This window comes from Mustelus asterias, chromosome 5, assembly GCF_964213995.1.
Source record: "Mustelus asterias chromosome 5, sMusAst1.hap1.1, whole genome shotgun sequence".
In the NCBI taxonomy this organism is placed as follows: Eukaryota; Metazoa; Chordata; class Chondrichthyes; order Carcharhiniformes; family Triakidae; genus Mustelus; species Mustelus asterias.
Window position 1 is genome coordinate 10,535,529 of NC_135805.1, and position 16,478 is coordinate 10,552,006.

Below are 16,478 nucleotides of genomic sequence, written 5' to 3' on the forward strand. Positions count from 1 at the left end.
ATCACAAATGGAAGGGTTGAGTGTGATGGAAATAATCTTTTGAAGTGTGTCTATTTCAATGCCAGGAGTATTGTGGGGAAGGCAGATGAGCTGAAGGCGTGGATAGACACATGGAAATATGACATTATAGCCATTAGTGAAACTTGGCTACAGGAGGGGCAGGACTGGCAGCTCAATGTTCCAGGGTTCCAATGTTTCAGGCGGGATAGAGGCAGAGGGATAAAAGGTGGGGGGGTGGCATTGTTGGTCAGGGAAAATGTTACAGCGGTACTCAGGCAGGATAGATTAGGGAGCTTGTCTACAGAGGCCCTATGGGTGGAGCTGAGAAACAGGAAAGGTATGACCACATTAATGGGGTTGTATTATAGACCACCCAATAGTCAGCGAGAATTGGAGGAGCAAATCAGCGGAGAGATAGCTGCCAACTGCAAGAAACACAAAGTTGTGATAGTAGGGGATTTTAATTTTCCACATATAGATTGGGACTCGCATACTGTTAAAGGTTTAGACGGGTAGAGTTTGTAAAATGTGTTCAGGAAAATTTTCTACATCAGTATATAGAGGTGCCAACTAGAGAGGATGCGATATTGGATCTCCTATTGGGAAATGAGTTAGGGCAGGTGATGGATGTGAGTGTGAGGGAACACTTTGGATCCAGTGATCATAATGCCATTAGTTTCAACCTGATCATGGATAAGGATAGATCTGGTCCTCGGGTTGAAGTTCTGAACTGGAAAAAGGCCAAATTTGATGAATTGAGAAGGGATCTGGGAAGTGTGGATTGGCACAGGCTGTTCTCTGGTAAGGATGTAAATGGAAAGTGGGAGGCCTTCAAAGGAGAAATTTGTTTGCAGAATTTATATGTTCCTGTCAGGGTTAAAGACAAAGTAAATAGGAATAAGGAACCTTGGTTCTCGAGGGAGATTGTAACACTGATTAAGAGGAAGAGAGAGTTGTATGAAATGTACAGGCAGCAAGGAACAGATCAGATGCTCGAGGAGTATAAAAAGTGCAAGAAGCTATTTAAGAGGGAAATCAGGAGGGCTAAAAGAAGACATGAGGTTGCTTTGGCAGACAGAGTGAAGGAAAATCCAAAGAGCTTCTATAGGTATGTTAGGAGCAAAAGGGTAGTGAGGGATAAAATTTGTCCTCTTGAAGACCAGAGTGGTAGACTGTGTATGGAACCAAAAGAGATGGGGGAGATACTAAATGGTTTTTTTGCATCCGTATTTACTAAGGAAACAGGTTGTTTGTCATCTATATCAATGATCTGGATGATAATATGGTAAATTGGATCAGCAAATTTGCTGATGATACAAAGATTGGAGGTGTAGCGGACAGTGAGGAAGGTTTTCAAAGCTTGCAGAGGGATTTGGATCAACTAGAAAAATGGGCTGCCTGTACATTTCATACAACTCTCTCTTCCTCTTAATCAGTGTTACAATCTCCCTAGAGAAAAATGGCAAATGGAATTTAACGCAGACAAGTGTGAGGTATTGCACTTTGGAAGGACAAACCAAAGTAGAACGTACAGGGTAAATGGTAGGACTCTGAAGAGTGCAGTTGAACAGAGGGATCTGGGAATACAGTTGCAGAATTCCCTAAAAGTGACGTCATAGGTGGATAGGGTCGTAAAGAATGCCTTTGGTACATTGGCCTTTATAAATCGGAGTATCGAGTATAAAAGTTGGAGTGTTATGGTAAGGTTATATAAGGCATTGGTGAGGCCGAATTTAGAGTAGTGTGTACCGTTTTGGTCACCTCGTTACAGGAAGGATGTAAATAAGGTTGAAAGAGTGCAGAGAAGGTTCACAAGGATGTTGCCGGGACTTGAGAAGCTGAGTTACAGAGAGAGATTGAATAGGTTGGGACTTTATTCCCTGGTGCGTAGAAGAATGAGGGGAGATTTGATAGAGGTGGATAAGATTTTGATGGGTATAGATAGAGTGAATGCAAGCAGGCTTTTTCCACTGAGGCTAGGGGAGAAAAAAACCAGAGGGCATGGGTTAAGGGTGAAGGAGGAAAGTTTAAAGGGAATATTAGGGGGGGCTTCTTCACGCAGAGAGTGGTGGGAGTGTGGAATGAGCTGCCGGATAAAGTGGTAATGCGGGGTCACTTTTAACATTTAAGAAAAACTTGGACGGGTTCATGGAAGAGAGGGGTGTGGAGGGATATGGTCCAAGTGTAGGCAAGTGGGACTAGGCAAAAAATGGTTCGGCACAGACAAGAAGGGCCAAAAGGCCTGTTTCTGAACTGTAATTTTCTATGGTTCTATGGTTCTTTGGTGCAATGACAATAATCTCTTCCCCAATGCCAGTAAAACGAAGGAGATTGTCATCGACTTCAGGAAGCACAGTGGAGGATAAGCCGTCTACATCAACGATGAAGAAGTGGAAATGGTCGAAAGTTTCAAGTTTCTAGGTGTCCAGATCACTAACAACCTGTCCTGGTCTGTCCACACCTACGCTATAGTTAAGAAAGCCCACCAATGCCTCTACATTCTTAGGAGGCTATAGAAATTTGACATGTTCGCTGCAACTCTCGCCGGTTTTTACAGTTGCACCATAGAAAGCATCCTTTCCAGATGTGTCACAGCTTGATATGGCTCCTGCTTTGACCAAGACCGCAAGAAACTACAAAGTGTTGTGAATAAAGCCCAGTCCATCACGCAAACCAACCTCCCATCCACTGACACTGTCTATACTTTCCACTGCCTCGGCAAAGCAACTACCATAATCAAGGACCCCATGCACCCCGGACATTCTCTCTTCCACCTTCTTCCGTCGGGGAAAAAAATACAACAGTCTGAGGTCATAGAAACCCTACAGTGCAGAAGGAGGCCATTCGGCCCATCGAGTCTGCACCGACCACAATCCCACCCAGGCCCTACCCGCTAATCCCTTGTCATGTACCAACCGACTCAAGAATAGCTTCTTCCCTGCTGTCATCAGAGTTTTGAATGGACTTTTCTCGACACCCTAACTATGTCTGTAACACTATATTCTGTACCCTCTCCTTTCCTTTTCCCCTATGTACTCTATGAACAGTATGCTTTGTCTGTATAGCGTGCAAGAAACAATTTCACTGAATATCAATACATATGACAATAATAAATCAAATCAAATATTAATCAATTTAAGAGAAATAATGTCGGATAAAACTTGAAGGGGAAAATTTGCAGGGCCGTGTGGAAAGGGCATGGGAATTTGCTTGGCCACGTGGACAGGATTATAGTGTTCAATTCTGGTCGCCACACTACCAGAAAGATGTGGAAGTTTTGGAGAGGGTACAGAAAAGATTTACCATGTTGTTGCCTGGTATGGAGGGCATTAGCTATGAGGAGAGGTTGGAGAAACTTGGTTTGCTCACACTGGAGGACGGAGGTTGGGGGGCGACCTGAAAGAAGTCTACAAGATTATGAGAGGCATGGACAGAGTGGATAGTCAGAAGTTTCTTCCCAGGGTGGAAGAGTGAATTACTAGGGGACACAGGTTTAAGGTGCGAGGGGCATGGTTTAAAGGAGGTGTACGATGCAGATTTTTTACAGAGAGTAGTGGGTGCCTGGAACTCGTTGCCGGGGGAGGTAGTGGAAGCGGATACGGTAGTGACTTTTAAGGGGCATCTTGACAAATACATGAATAGGATGGGAATAGAGGGATATGGTCCCCGGAAGGGTAGGGGGTTTTAGTTAAGTTGGGCAGCATGGTCGGTGCAGGCTTGGAGGCCAAAGGGCCTGTTCCTGTGCTGAAATTTTCTTTGTTCTTTGACATGGGAATTTGCAGGGCCGTGTGGAAAGGACATGGGAATTTGCAGGGCTGTGTGGAAAGGACATGGGAATTTGCACGGCTGTGTGGAAAGGACATGGGAGGAGGGACTAATTAGATCATAATACCATAAGAAATAGGAACAGAAGTAGGCTATTCAGCCCTCAAGCTTGCTCCACATTCAATAGGATCATGGCTGATCCAACATTCTTCACATCCACTTTCCTGCCCTTTCCCTGTAACCCTTGATTCCCGAACTGATCAAAAATCTATCCATATTAGCCTTAAAAATACCCAAAAACTCTGCCCCGCAGCTCTCTGTGGCAAAGAGTTTCAAAGACACTCAACCCTCAAAGAAGAAATTCCACTCCATCTCAGTCTTAAATTGGCATCCCTATATTCTGAGATTATGCTCTCCTAGACTCTCCCATGAAAGAAACATCTTCTCAGCATTAAGACTGTTAAGTCCCTTAAGAATCTTCAATGAGATTACCTCGCGTTCTTTTAAATTCCATTGAGTAGAGTCCCAACCTGTTTAATCTTTCCTCATAAGACAATCCCTCCATGCTGGGATCATCCGAGTGAACCTTCTCTGATATCTTTCCTTAAACAAGGGTCCAAAAATGCTCACAGTATTCCAGATGTGGTCACACCAGTACCTTGTACAGTTGCAACAAGACTTTCCTACCCTTATACTCCAACCCCTTGAAATAAGAGCCAACATTCCATCAGCCTGATTACCTGCTGCACCTGGGTGCTAGCTTTCTGTATTTCGAACAGTTTCAAAATGCCAGCACCAACAAATGGCCTGCTTTGTGCGACAAACTCTGTGATTCTCAGGTCAACAACTTGGACAGTTTGTGTTGTGCATTAGGAACTAAAAGTATTCAAACTCACGTCATTGAGGAGCCCAAGACGCAAGGAGAAGGCATGAACCAGCTTGGATTGAATCCACTCTTCACAGTGGGAGGAACACATACGCACACTTTCAGCAACCCAGAAAGGCCCAAGTCTCTCAAGTACATGTAGCGCGATCCTGACTAGTTCACCAGAGTTTTTTACTGTCAATAGGATTTCCTTAGAGGGAGCGTATTAACTTTCATTAATGACCTTACCCTGCTCTTGCAGCTGTCCGTGAGACATTTGCATCCCCGATGAAGGCTGTGAAAAGGCGTTGAGAACAGTGAGTCCACTGTCAGACAAGCCGGGGCTGGAGGTGGTATACATGACTGTACCATGAGGGCTAGGATACATCATGTGACTGGCCATCGAGGTGGGTACAGATGACGTCACGATTGTTGCTGGCAGCGTCACTGACAAAAGGAAATGAAAGGGTTTCAGATTTTATACACTCATTTCAATAATATATCCATTGTGCAAAGTTGCAGCTCAGAACCCATTTAAGGCCTGCTTCAATTCTGGGTGATGGACCTTAGGGAGGAGACATTCTTCTTTGTAGGAGCACAGTCCAGATCCACCAGACTAAAAGCATTGAATTGAGAAGATGGTTTACATTTCCTTTGAACGTAAGGAAGATTAAGGAGAAACTACCCAAGGTGATTAAAGGTGCCGGGAGGGTAGAGAGAGCAATGATTTCCTCGGCTGTTAGAGTCCAGCTCAGGAGCAATAGTCTGAAAATTGGGATAATGTTGGGAAACATTTTTTCCCACACAAAAGCAGCAGAAATTGTGAATTCTCCTCATAAAGCTGTTGAGAATGGGGTGTCAACTGAATATTTTGAAACAGAGATTGATCAATTTGTCTTGGATAAAGGAATATGGGTTGAAGGTGAGACCACATCTGGAATAGTGTAAGGCTTTGGCTTCCTTATTTGGAAAAGGATACAACTGAAGAAGGATTGGACCTATACCCACTGGAGTTTAGGAAGAATGATCCTATCGAAATATACAGCATCCTGACGGGATTTGATAGGGTGGATACCCAGAAGATGTTTCCTCTTGTGGGGAAACTAAAATAAGGGGACAGTTTAAGAAATGGTCTCTCTTTGAAAACCAAAAAGAGGAGAAATTTTGTCTCTCTGTCGGTTGTTAGCCTGAGGAATTCTCTGTTCCCTAGAAAGTTGTGGTGGCTGGGCCTTGAACTTATTCAAGGCTGAGATACAGATTTGTGTTTGACAGGGAGTCCAGGGTATTGGGGGGGGGCAGGGGGCAAACAGGAAAGTGGAACTGACATCAGCCATGCTCTTATTGAACGGCAGAGCGAGATCGAAGGGCCAAATGGCCTCTCCTTGTTCCTAAGTTCAATATTCCGAATCAAGGTGGATAGATGAAGTTAAGGTCCAAATCAGCCAATGTCTAACTAAATAACGGAGAAGCGCAAATAATGGCCACATTCTATTTACATGATGCTCCGAGACCCTCATTCACTTGTGCCACTCACTAGTCTTATGGTCATTAACTGCACATCAGTGACATGATACGTCTGCCTTTGATTTAATCTTCACAACAGCAGATTGGTGAGGGACAGCTCACCAACAGTGCCTCCATCCAGCATTTCACCAACAACACTCTTTATTTGGGAAGAAAGGATGGAAGGCAAGGCATCATCTCAGCAAAGGGCCACTCGGGAAGTGAGGATACAGCAGCTGTACTTCAAATTGTCTGAGGTGGATTTGTACACGGGGCGAGGAGCGGAGACACTGAGGGAGACGTGTACACGGGGCGAGGAGCGGAGACACTGAGGGAGACGTGTACACGGGGCGAGGAGCGGAGACACTGAGGGAGACGTGTACGCAGGGCGAGGAGCGGAGACACTGAGGGAGACGTGTACGCAGGGCGAGGAGCGGAGACACTGAGGGAGACGTGTACGCAGGGCGAGGAGCGGAGACACTGAGGGAGACGTGTACGCAGGGCGAGGAGCGGAGACACTGAGGGAGACGTGTACGCAGGGCGATGAGTGGAGACACTGAGGGAGACGTGTACGCAGGGCGAGGAGCGGAGACACTGAGGGAGACGTGTACGCAGGGCGATGAGTGGAGACACTGAGGGAGACGTGTACGCAGGGCGAGGAGCGGAGACACTGAGGGAGACGTGTACGCAGGGCGAGGAGCGGAGACACTGAGGGAGACGTGTACGCAGGGCGAGGAGCGGAGACACTGAGGGAGATGTGTACGCAGGGCGATGAGTGGAGACACTGAGGGAGATGTGTAGACAGGGCGAGGAGCGGAGACACTGAGGGGGACGTGTACGAGGGGCAAATACGGAGGGACCGAGGTAGATGGGTATGCAGAGAGAGGAGCTTGGTGAGCCGGGGAGGGGTGGGGGAGAGCTGGGCAAGCCGGGGGACAAAGCCGGGCGAGGCGGGGGGTGGGGGAGAAAGAGCCGGGCGAGGGGGTTGGGGAAGGGCGGGGGGGGGGGGGGGGGGGGGTTGAGCAGGGCGAGGGGGGGGGGGGGTTGAGCAGGGCGAGGGGGGGGGAGGTGAGCAGGGTGGGGGGGTGTGAGCAGGGCGGGGGGGGGTGAGCAGGGCGGGGGGGGGGGTGAGCAGGGCGGGGGGGGTGAGCAGGGCGGGGGGGGTGAGCAGGGCGGGGGGGGGGTGAGCAGGGCGGGGGGGGGTGAGCAGGGCGGGGGGGTGAGCAGGGCGGGGGGGGTGAGCAGGGCGGGGGGGGTGAGCAGGGCGGGGGGGGTGAGCAGGGCGAGGGGGGGGTGAGCAGGGCGGGGGGGGTGAGCAGGGCAGGGCGGGGGTGAGCAGGGCGAGGGGGGTGAGCAGGGCGGGGGAGGTGAGCAGGGCGGGGGGGGTGAGCAGGACGGGGGGGGTGAGCAGGGCGGGGGGGGTGAGCAGGGCGGGGGGGGTGAGCAGGGCGGGGGGGGTGAGCAGGGCGGGGAGGGGTGAGCAGGGCGGGGGGAGGGGTGAGCTGGGCGGGGGGAGGGGTGAGCAGGGCGGGGGGGGTGAGCAGGGCGGGGGGAGGGGTGAGCAGGGCGGGGGGAGGGGTGAGCAGGGCGGGGGGAGGGGTGAGCAGGGCGGGGGGAGGGGTGAGCAGGGCGGGGGGAGGGGTGAGCAGGGCGGGGGGAGGGGTGAACAGGGCGGGGGGAGGGGTGAGCAGGGCGGGGGGAGGGGTGAGCAGGGCGGGGGGAGGGGTGAGCAGGGCGGGGGGCGGGGTGAGCAGGGCGGGGGGAGGGGTGAGCAGGGCGGGGGGAGGGGTGAGCAGGGCGGGGGGAGGGGTGAGCAGGGCGGGGGGAGGGGTGAGCAGGGCGGGGGGAGGGGTGAGCAGGGCGGGGGGAGGGGTGAGCAGGGCGGTGGGAGGGGAGAGCAGGGCGGGGGGAGGGGTGAGCAGGGCGGGGGGAGGGGTGAGCAGGGCGGGGGGAGGGGTGAGCAGGGCGGGGGGAGGGGTGAGCAGGGCGGGGGAGGGGTATGCAGAGAGAGGAGCTTGGTGAGCCGGGGAGGGGTGGGGGAGAGCTGGGCAAGCCGGGGGACAAAGCCGGGCGAGGCGGGGGGTGGGGGAGAAAGAGCCGGGCGAGGGGGTTGGGGAAGGGCGGGGGGGGGGGGGGTTGAGCAGGGCGAGGGGGGGGGGGGTTGAGCAGGGCGAGGGGGGGGGGGGAGGTGAGCAGGGTGGGGGGGTGTGAGCAGGGCGGGGGGGGGTGAGCAGGGCGGGGGGGGGGTGAGCAGGGCGGGGGGGTGAGCAGGGCGGGGGGGGTGAGCAGGGCGGGGGGGGGTGAGCAGGGCGGGGGGGGTGAGCAGGGCGGGGGGGGTGAGCAGGGCGGGGGGGGTGAGCAGGGCGGGGGGGGGTGAGCAGGGCGGGGGGGTGAGCAGGGCGAGGGGGGGGTGAGCAGGGCGGGGGGGGTGAGCAGGGCAGGGCGGGGGTGAGCAGGGCGAGGGGGGTGAGCAGGGCGGGGGGGGGTGAGCAGGGCGGGGGGGGTGAGCAGGACGGGGGGGGTGAGCAGGGCGGGGGGGGTGAGCAGGGCGGGGGGGGTGAGCAGGGCGGGGGGGGTGAGCAGGGCGGGGGGGGTGAGCAGGGCGGGGGGGGTGAGCAGGGCGGGGGGGGTGAGCAGGGCGGGTGGGGGGTGAGCAGGGCGGGGGGGTGAGCAGGGCGGGGGGGGTGAGCAGGGCGGGGGGAGGGGTGAGCAGGGCGGGGGGAGGGGTGAGCAGGGCGGGGGGAGGGGTGAGCAGGGCGGGGGGAGGGGTGAGCAGGGCGGGGGGAGGGGTGAGCAGGGCGGGGGGAGGGGTGAGCAGGGCGGGGGGAGGGGTGAGCAGGGCGGGGGGAGGGGTGAGCAGGGCGGGGGGAGGGGTGAGCAGGGCGGGGGGAGGGGTGAGCAGGGCGGGGGGAGGGGTGAACAGGGCGGGGGAGGGGTGAGCAGGGCGGGGGGAGGGGTGAGCAGGGCGGGGGGCGGGGTGAGCAGGGCGGGGGGCGGGATGAGCAGGGCGGGGGGAGGGGTGAGCAGGGCGGGGGGAGGGGTGAGCAGGGCGGGGGGAGGGGTGAGCAGGGCGGGGGGCGGGGTGAGCAGGGCGGTGGGAGGGGAGAGCAGGGCGGGGGGAGGGGTGAGCAGGGCGGGGGGAGGGGTGAGCAGGGCGGGGGGAGGGGTGAGCAGGGCGGGGGGAGGGGTGAGCAGGGCGGGGGGAGGGGTGAGCAGGGCGGGGGGAGGGGTGAGCAGGGCGGGGGGAGGGGTGAGCAGGGCGGGGGGAGGGGTGAGCAGGGCGGGGGGAGGGGTGAGCAGGGCGGGGGGAGGGGTGAGCAGGGCGGGGGGAGGGGTGAGCAGGGCGGGGGGAGGGGTGAGCAGGGCGGGGGGAGGGGTGAGCAGGGCGGGGGGAGGGGTGAGCAGGGCGGGGGGAGGGGTGAGCAGGGCGGGGGGAGGGGTGAGCAGGGCGGGGGGAGGGGTGAGCAGGGCGGGGGGAGGGGTGAGCAGGGCGGGGGGAGGGGTGAGCAGGGCTGGGGGAGGGGTGAGCAGGGCGGGGGGAGGGGTGAGCAGGGCGGGGGGAGGGGTGAGCAGGGCGGGGGGAGGGGTGAGCAGGGCGGGGGGAGGGGTGAGCAGGGCGGGGGGAGGGGTGAGCAGGGCGGGGGGAGGGGTGAGCAGGGCGGGGGGAGGGGTGAGCAGGGCGGGGGGAGGGGTGAGCAGGGCGGGGGGAGGGGTGAGCAGGGCGGGGGGAGGGGTGAGCAGGGCGGGGGGAGGGGTGAGCAGGGCGGGGGGAGGGGTGAGCAGGGCGGGGGGAGGGGTGAGCAGGGCGGGGGGAGGGGTGAGCAGGGCGGGGGGAGGGGTGAGCAGGGCGGGGGGAGGGGTGAGCAGGGCGGGGGGAGGGGTGAGCAGGGCGGGGGGAGGGGTGAGCAGGGCGGGGGGAGGGGTGAGCAGGGCGGGGGGAGGGGTGAGCAGGGCGGGGGGAGGGGTGAGCAGGGCGGGGGGAGGGGTGAGCAGGGCGGGGGGAGGGGTGAGCAGGGCGGGGGGAGGGGTGAGCAGGGCGGGGGGAGGGGTGAGCAGGGCGGGGGGAGTGGTGAGCAGGGCGGGGGGAGGGGTGAGCAGGGCGGGGGGAGGGGTGAGCAGGGCGGGGGGAGGGGTGAGCAGGGCGGGGGGAGGGGTGAGCAGGGCGGGGGGGGGTGAGCAGGGCGGGGGGAGGGGTGAGCAGGGCGGGGGGAGGGGTGAGCAGGGCGGGGGGAGGGGTGAGCAGGGCGGGGGGAGGGGTGAGCAGGGCGGGGGGAGGGGTGAGCAGGGCGGGGGGGGGTGAGCAGGGCGGGGCTGGGGGGGTGAGCAGGGCGGGGGGTTGAGCAGGGCGAGGGGGGGGTGAGCAGGGCTGGGGGGGGTGAGCAGGGCTGGGGGGGGTGAGCAGGGCTGGGGGGGGTGAGCAGGGCTGGGGGGGGTGAGCAGGGCTGGGGGGGGTGAGCAGGGCTGGGGGGGGTGAGCAGGGCTGGGGGGGGTGAGCAGGGCTGGGGGGGGTGAGCAGGGCTGGGGGGGGTGAGCAGGGCTGGGGGGGGTGAGCAGGGCTGGGGGGGGTGAGCAGGGCTGGGGGGGGTGAGCAGGGCTGGGGGGGGTGAGCAGGGCTGGGGGGGTGAGCAGGGCTGGGGGGTGAGCAGGGCGGGGGGGGGTGAGCAAGGCGGGGGGGGTGAGCAGGGCGGGGGGGGTGAGCAGGGCGGGGGGGGGTGAGCAGGGCGGGGGGGGGGTGAGCAGGGCGGGGGGGGTGAGCAGGGCGGGGGGGGTGAGCAGGGCGGGGGGGGGTGAGCAGGGCGGGGGGGGTGAGCAGGACGGGGGGGGTGAGCAGGGCGGGGGGGGTGAGCAGGGCGGGGGGGGTGAGCAGGGCGGGGGGTTGAGCAGGGCGGGGGGGTGAGCAGGGCGGGGGGGTGAGCAGGGCGGGGGGGGTGAGCAGGGCGGGGTGGGGGGTGAGCAGGGCGGGGCGGGGGGTGAGCAGGGCGGGGCGGGTTGTGAGCAGGGCGGGCGGGGTGTGAGCAGGGCGGGGCGGGTTGTGGGCGGGGCGGGGTGTGAGCAGGGCGGGGAGGGGGGGTGAGCAGGGCGGGGAGGCGGGGTGAGCAGGGCGGGAAGGGGGGGTGAGCAGGGCGGGGAGGGGGGGTGAGCAGGGCGGGGAGGGGGGGTGAGCAGGGCGGGGAGGGGGGGTGAGCAGGGCGGGGAGGAGGGGGTGAGCAGGGCGGGGAGGAGGGGGTGAGCAGGGCGGGGAGGGGGGGGGTGAGCAGGGCGGGGAGGGAGGGGTGAGCAGGGCGGGGAGGGGGGGGTGAGCAGGGCGGGGAGGGGGGGGTGAGCAGGGCGGGGAGGGGGGGGTGAGCAGGGCGGGGAGGGGGGGGTGAGCAGGGCGGGGAGGGGGGGGTGAGCAGGGCGGGGAGGGGGGGGTGTGCAGGGCAGGGAGGGGGGGGGTGAGCAGGGCGGGGAGGGGGGGGTGAGCAGGGCGGGGAGGGGGGGGTGAGCAGGGCGGGGAGGGGGGGGTGAGCAGGGCGGGGAGGGGGGGTGAGCAGGGCGGGGGGTGTGAGCAGAGTGAGGGGGGGTGAGCAGGGCGGGGGGGGGTGTGAGCAGGGCGGGGAGGGGGGTGTGAGCAGGGCGGGGAGGGGGGGTGTGAGCAGGGCGGGGAGGGGGGGTGAGCAGGGCGGGGAGGGGGGGTGTGAGCAGGGCGGGGGGGGTGAGCAGGGCGGGGGGGGTGAGCAGGGCGAGGGGGGTGAGCAGGGCGAGGGGGGTGAGCAGGGCGAGGGGGGTGAGCAGGGCGGGGAGGGGGGGTGTGAGCAGGGCGGGGAGGGGGGGTGTGAGCAGGGCGGGGGGGGGGTGAGCAGGGCGGGGCGGGGGGGTGAGCAGGGCGGGGAGGGGGGGTGTGAGCAGGGCGGGGAGGGGGGGTGTGAGCAGGGCAGGGAGGGGGGGTGAGCAGGGCGGGGAGGGGTGGGGTGAGCAGGGCGAGGGGGGGGGTGTGAGCAGGGCGGGGGGTGGGTGAGCAGGGCGGGGGGGTGAGCAGGGAGGGGGGGTGTGAGCAGGGCGGGGGGGGTGTGAGCAGGGCGAGGGGGGGGGGAGTGAGCAGGGCGGGGAGGGGGGGGTGAGCAGGGCGGGGAGGGTGGGGGGGTGAGCAGGGCATGAGATGGCGCTTTCACGGTTCTGGGTTTCTGGCGTGACCTGCAATGAGGAGCAATGGCTGGGAATTCGCACCTGAACCAGAGTCCACAGCTCAGCAATGCCAGAACAGCCTGTGGACACAGCACAGGGAAGTGGACCATGAGGAGGATCAGGACGAGGGCAGAACTGTGAGCAGGAGCAGAAAGCACAATGTGAGCTCGGTGAGGCGGGGCAGTCCTTACTTGCTCCGCTGGTTGAGGCCTGAGAAATCTCGGAGTTGCTGTCGCTGAGTGTTGCCGTGTGTAGGGTAGACTGGTGCACGCTCACCTGCCCAGAGGCTTGGTGTAACTGAATCGCCTGCACTGGAACCTGTTGGGCCACTGCACCTCCTAATCAGAGAAACAGAGCAAGAGAAACAAAACACGGGGTCAGATATTCATGGACGAATATCACGTTCGGGACCTTAACCGTGAATCTTCTGCAGTACGAACTCAGCACAAAAATAGGTTAATCCTGGGCTGGAGAGTAAACTTATCAAATGATCTATTCCACTTCACACTGTCATCTCTCTCACTCTGAAAGATCAACATGGTTTTCACTCATTTACACTGCGGATATTGAAAACAGCGCGTCATTATTTACAATGGACGATGGATTAAAATTCATAGAAAAAGGTCGACAGGACTAAAGGTCCACTTTTTAAAGCAATTCCTGGTCGCCAGGAGTGTGCCAGTACTGACAGGGAGTCCATGGCAGTATGTCAGCATTTACAGGGGGATCCCCCCAGGAGTGTGTCAGTATTTACGGGACGTCTCTGGGAGTGTGTCGGTATTTACAGGGGGTCCGTGGGAGTGTCAGTATAAATGGGGGTCCCCAGGTGTGGGTCAGTATTTACATCCAGGGGGTGGGTCTCCTGGACTATTTACAGCGGGTTTCCAGGAGCCGATCAGTATTTACAGTGAATTGATTTGATTTATTATTGTCACTTGTATTAACATAGTGAAAAGTATTGTTTCAGACAAAACAAACCGTTCATAGAGAAGGAAACGAGAGAGTGCAGAATGTGGTGTTACAGTCATAGCTAGGGTGTAGAGAAAGATCAACTTAATGCAAGTTAAGTCCATTCAAAAGTCTGACGGCAGCAGGGAAGAAGCTGTTCTTGAGTCGGTTGGTATGTGACCTCAGACATTTGTATCTTTTTCCCAAAGGAAGAAGGTGGAAGAGAGAATGTCCGGGGTGCCTGGGGGTCCTTAATTATACTGGCTGCTTTGCCGAGGCAGCGGGAAGTGTAGACAGAGTCAATGGATGGGAGGCTGGTTTGCGTGATGGATTGGGCTACATTCACAACCTTTTGTAGTTCCTTGTGGTCTTGAACAGAGCAGGAGCCATACCAAGCTGTGATACAACCAGAAAGAATGCTTTCTATGGTGCATCTGTAAAAGTTGGTGAGAGTCGTAGCTGACATGCCAAATTTCCTTCGTCTTCTGAGAAAGTAGAGGCGTTGGTGGGCTTTCTTAACTATAGTGTCAGCATGGGGGGAGCAGGGCAGGTTGTTGGTGATCTGGACACCTAAACACTTGAAGCTCTCGACCCTTTCTACTTCATCCCCATTGATGTAGACAGGGGCATGTTCTCCTTTACGCTTCCTGACATCAATCACAATCTCCTTTGTTTTGTTGACATTGAGGGAAAGATTATTGTTGCTGCACGAGTTCACCAGATTCTCTATCTCATTCCTGTACTCTGTCTTGTCATTGTTTGAGATCTGACTCACTACGGTGGTGTGGTCAGCAAACTTGAAAATCGAATTGGAGGGGAATTTGGCCGCACAGTCATAGGTGTATAAGGTGTATAGTAGGGGACTGAGAACACAGTCTTGTGGGGCACCGGTGTTGAGGATGATCGTGGAGGAGGTGTTGTTGCCTATCCGTACTGATTGTGGTCTGTGAGTTAGGAAGTTCAGGATTCAGTCACAGAGGGAGGAGCCAAGGCCCAGGCCACGGAGTTTGGAGATGAGTTGGTACACTACCAGCGACAGCCATCTCTCCCGCTCTCTTGCCCCTGCAGGGAAGAGTAATCTGTGGCTGGTAGTGTACCAGTGATGGTGTATCCCTTTACAGGCCCAGCTTGGTCCTTCTCCAGTGTCTCCTCTTGGACTTGTACTGATCTTGTAGCCGGTTTTCATGCGGATCCACTGGTTTTGCTGGTTCTGCTTCATCTTCTTAGCGAGAAATCGCTTCACCCTGAAGGACACGAAGGTTGGTGGGGTTGTGGATAGTCTGGACGGATGTCAGAAGTTACAGAGGGACATAGATAGGATGCAAGACTGGGCGGACAAGTGGCAGATGGACTTCAACCCAGATAAATGCGTTGTTGTCCATTTTGGCAGGTCAAATGGGATGAAGGAGTACAATATAAAGGGAAAGACTCTTAGTACTGTAGAGGATCAGAAGGACCTTGGGGTCTGGGTCCATAGGACTCTGAAATCGGCCCCGCTGGTGGAGGAGGTGGTTAAGAAGGCGTATGGTGTGCTGGCCTTCATCAATCGAGGGATTGAGTTTAGGAGTCCGGGGATAATGATGCAGCTATATAAGACCCTCGTCAGACCCCACTTGGAGTACTGTGCTCAGTTCTGGTCACCTCACTATAGGAAGGATGTAGAAAAGATTGAAAGGGTGCAGAGGAGATTTACAAGGATGTTGCCTGGATTGAGTGGCATGCCTTATGAGGATAGGCTGAGGGAGCTCGGTCTTTTCTCCTTGGAGAGACGAAGGATGAGAGGAGACCTAATAGAGGTGTATAAGATGTTGAGAGGCATAGATCGGGTGGACTCTCAGAGGCTTTTTCCCAGGGTGGAAATGTCTGCTACGAGAGGACACAGGTTTAAGGTGCTGGGGGGAAGGTACAGGGGAGATGTTAGGGGTAAGTTTTTCACACAGAGGGTGGTGGGCGAGTGGAATCGGCTGCCGTCAGTGGTGGTGGAGGCAAACTCAATAGGGTCTTTTAAGAGACTCCTGGATGAGTACATGGAGCGTAATAGGATGGAGGTTTATAGGTAGGTCTAGAAGGTAGGGATGTGTTCGGCACAACTTGTGGGCCGAAGGGCCTGTTTGTGCTGTAGTTTTTCTATGTTTCTCTGTTTTGTGGGATGGCATGGCCGCACGTCCACTCCGGGAGGAGGGATCAGCCGCAGACTGGCAGCGGACCCCGCCCCTCCTCCCATCCCCCCTCCCCCCCACCCCAGAGGATGACCTGGGTCAGAGAGCCGTTGGAGGCTCTGACCCCGCTCTTCGGAAGCTGCAGCGACGACTTCAGACTTTTATTTTGCAGGTCACTTACAACACGGATGTGGTTCGGGCCAGAAGACGGTAAAGTGGGATTTGGCAGTAGAGTTGGGCGCGTGATTCATTAAGTCGATTTAAATGCATGCTAATACATTTAAATCATCGGGCCGCCCGATTCGGGCGCGGGTCCGCGATCTGCTCGGAATCAGGTGCAGATCGCAGTATAGGCCCGACGCCCAACTTTACCGTGATTTCGTGCCCAAAACCAGGCGTGAAGTTTTGGTAAAATCAGCCCCACGGATTTGCTTCTTTGGCACACAGTCTTCTACACACTTACTAATGAAGTCAGTTACTGTAGTGGCGTACTCGTTCAGGCTGGTCACAGAGTTTTTAAATACTGACCAGTCCACTGACTCCAAGCAGCTCCGTCGGAGATTATCCGATTCCTCAGACCAACATTGCACGACTCTCTTTGATGGATTCTCCCGCTTCAGTTTTTGCTTGTAAGCTGGGAGTAGGAGCACAGCCTTGTGGTCTGATTTGCCAAAATGTGGGCAGGCGATAGAGTGGTCGGAATGTTTGATATTTATGAAGCAGTGTCTAGGATGTTTGGGCCTCTGGTGGAACAGGAGACGTGTTGGTGGTAACTTGGTCGGATGTTCTTGAGCTTGGCCTGATTGAAGTCCCCGGCCACGATGAACAAGGCCTCGAGATGTTTTGTCTCAAGGCCATTCGCAGCAGTGTATATTCCTCAGCAATCTTCACATCCGCATGGGGTGGGATGTAAACTGCCATCAGGATAACGGAGGTGAACTCCACGGAAGGTAGTAGGGGCATTTTAACATCAGGTATTCTAGGTCTGGGAGCAGAAAGTTGCAGTGCTGCTACGTCTGGGCACCACGAGATGTTGATTAGGAAGCAGACCCCACCTCCCCCAGCCTTGCCTG

At 58.0% G+C, this 16,478-nt stretch overlaps 1 protein-coding gene across 4 annotated transcripts in view; it reads right to left on the reverse strand.

The window, feature by feature from the left end:
* Positions 1-16,478, reverse strand: part of LOC144493358 (serum response factor-like) — a 240,806-nt gene that overhangs the window by 89,100 nt on the left and 135,228 nt on the right. For all 4 annotated transcript variants that reach the window (XM_078212165.1, XM_078212162.1, XM_078212163.1 and 1 more), the window contains 2 exons: positions 12,490-12,636; positions 4,880-5,077 (listed from right to left, as the gene is read on the reverse strand). In XM_078212165.1, coding sequence (XP_078068291.1) covers positions 4,880-5,077; positions 12,490-12,636 — 345 coding nt within the window. The remainder of the gene's footprint in view (positions 1-4,879; positions 5,078-12,489; positions 12,637-16,478) is intronic.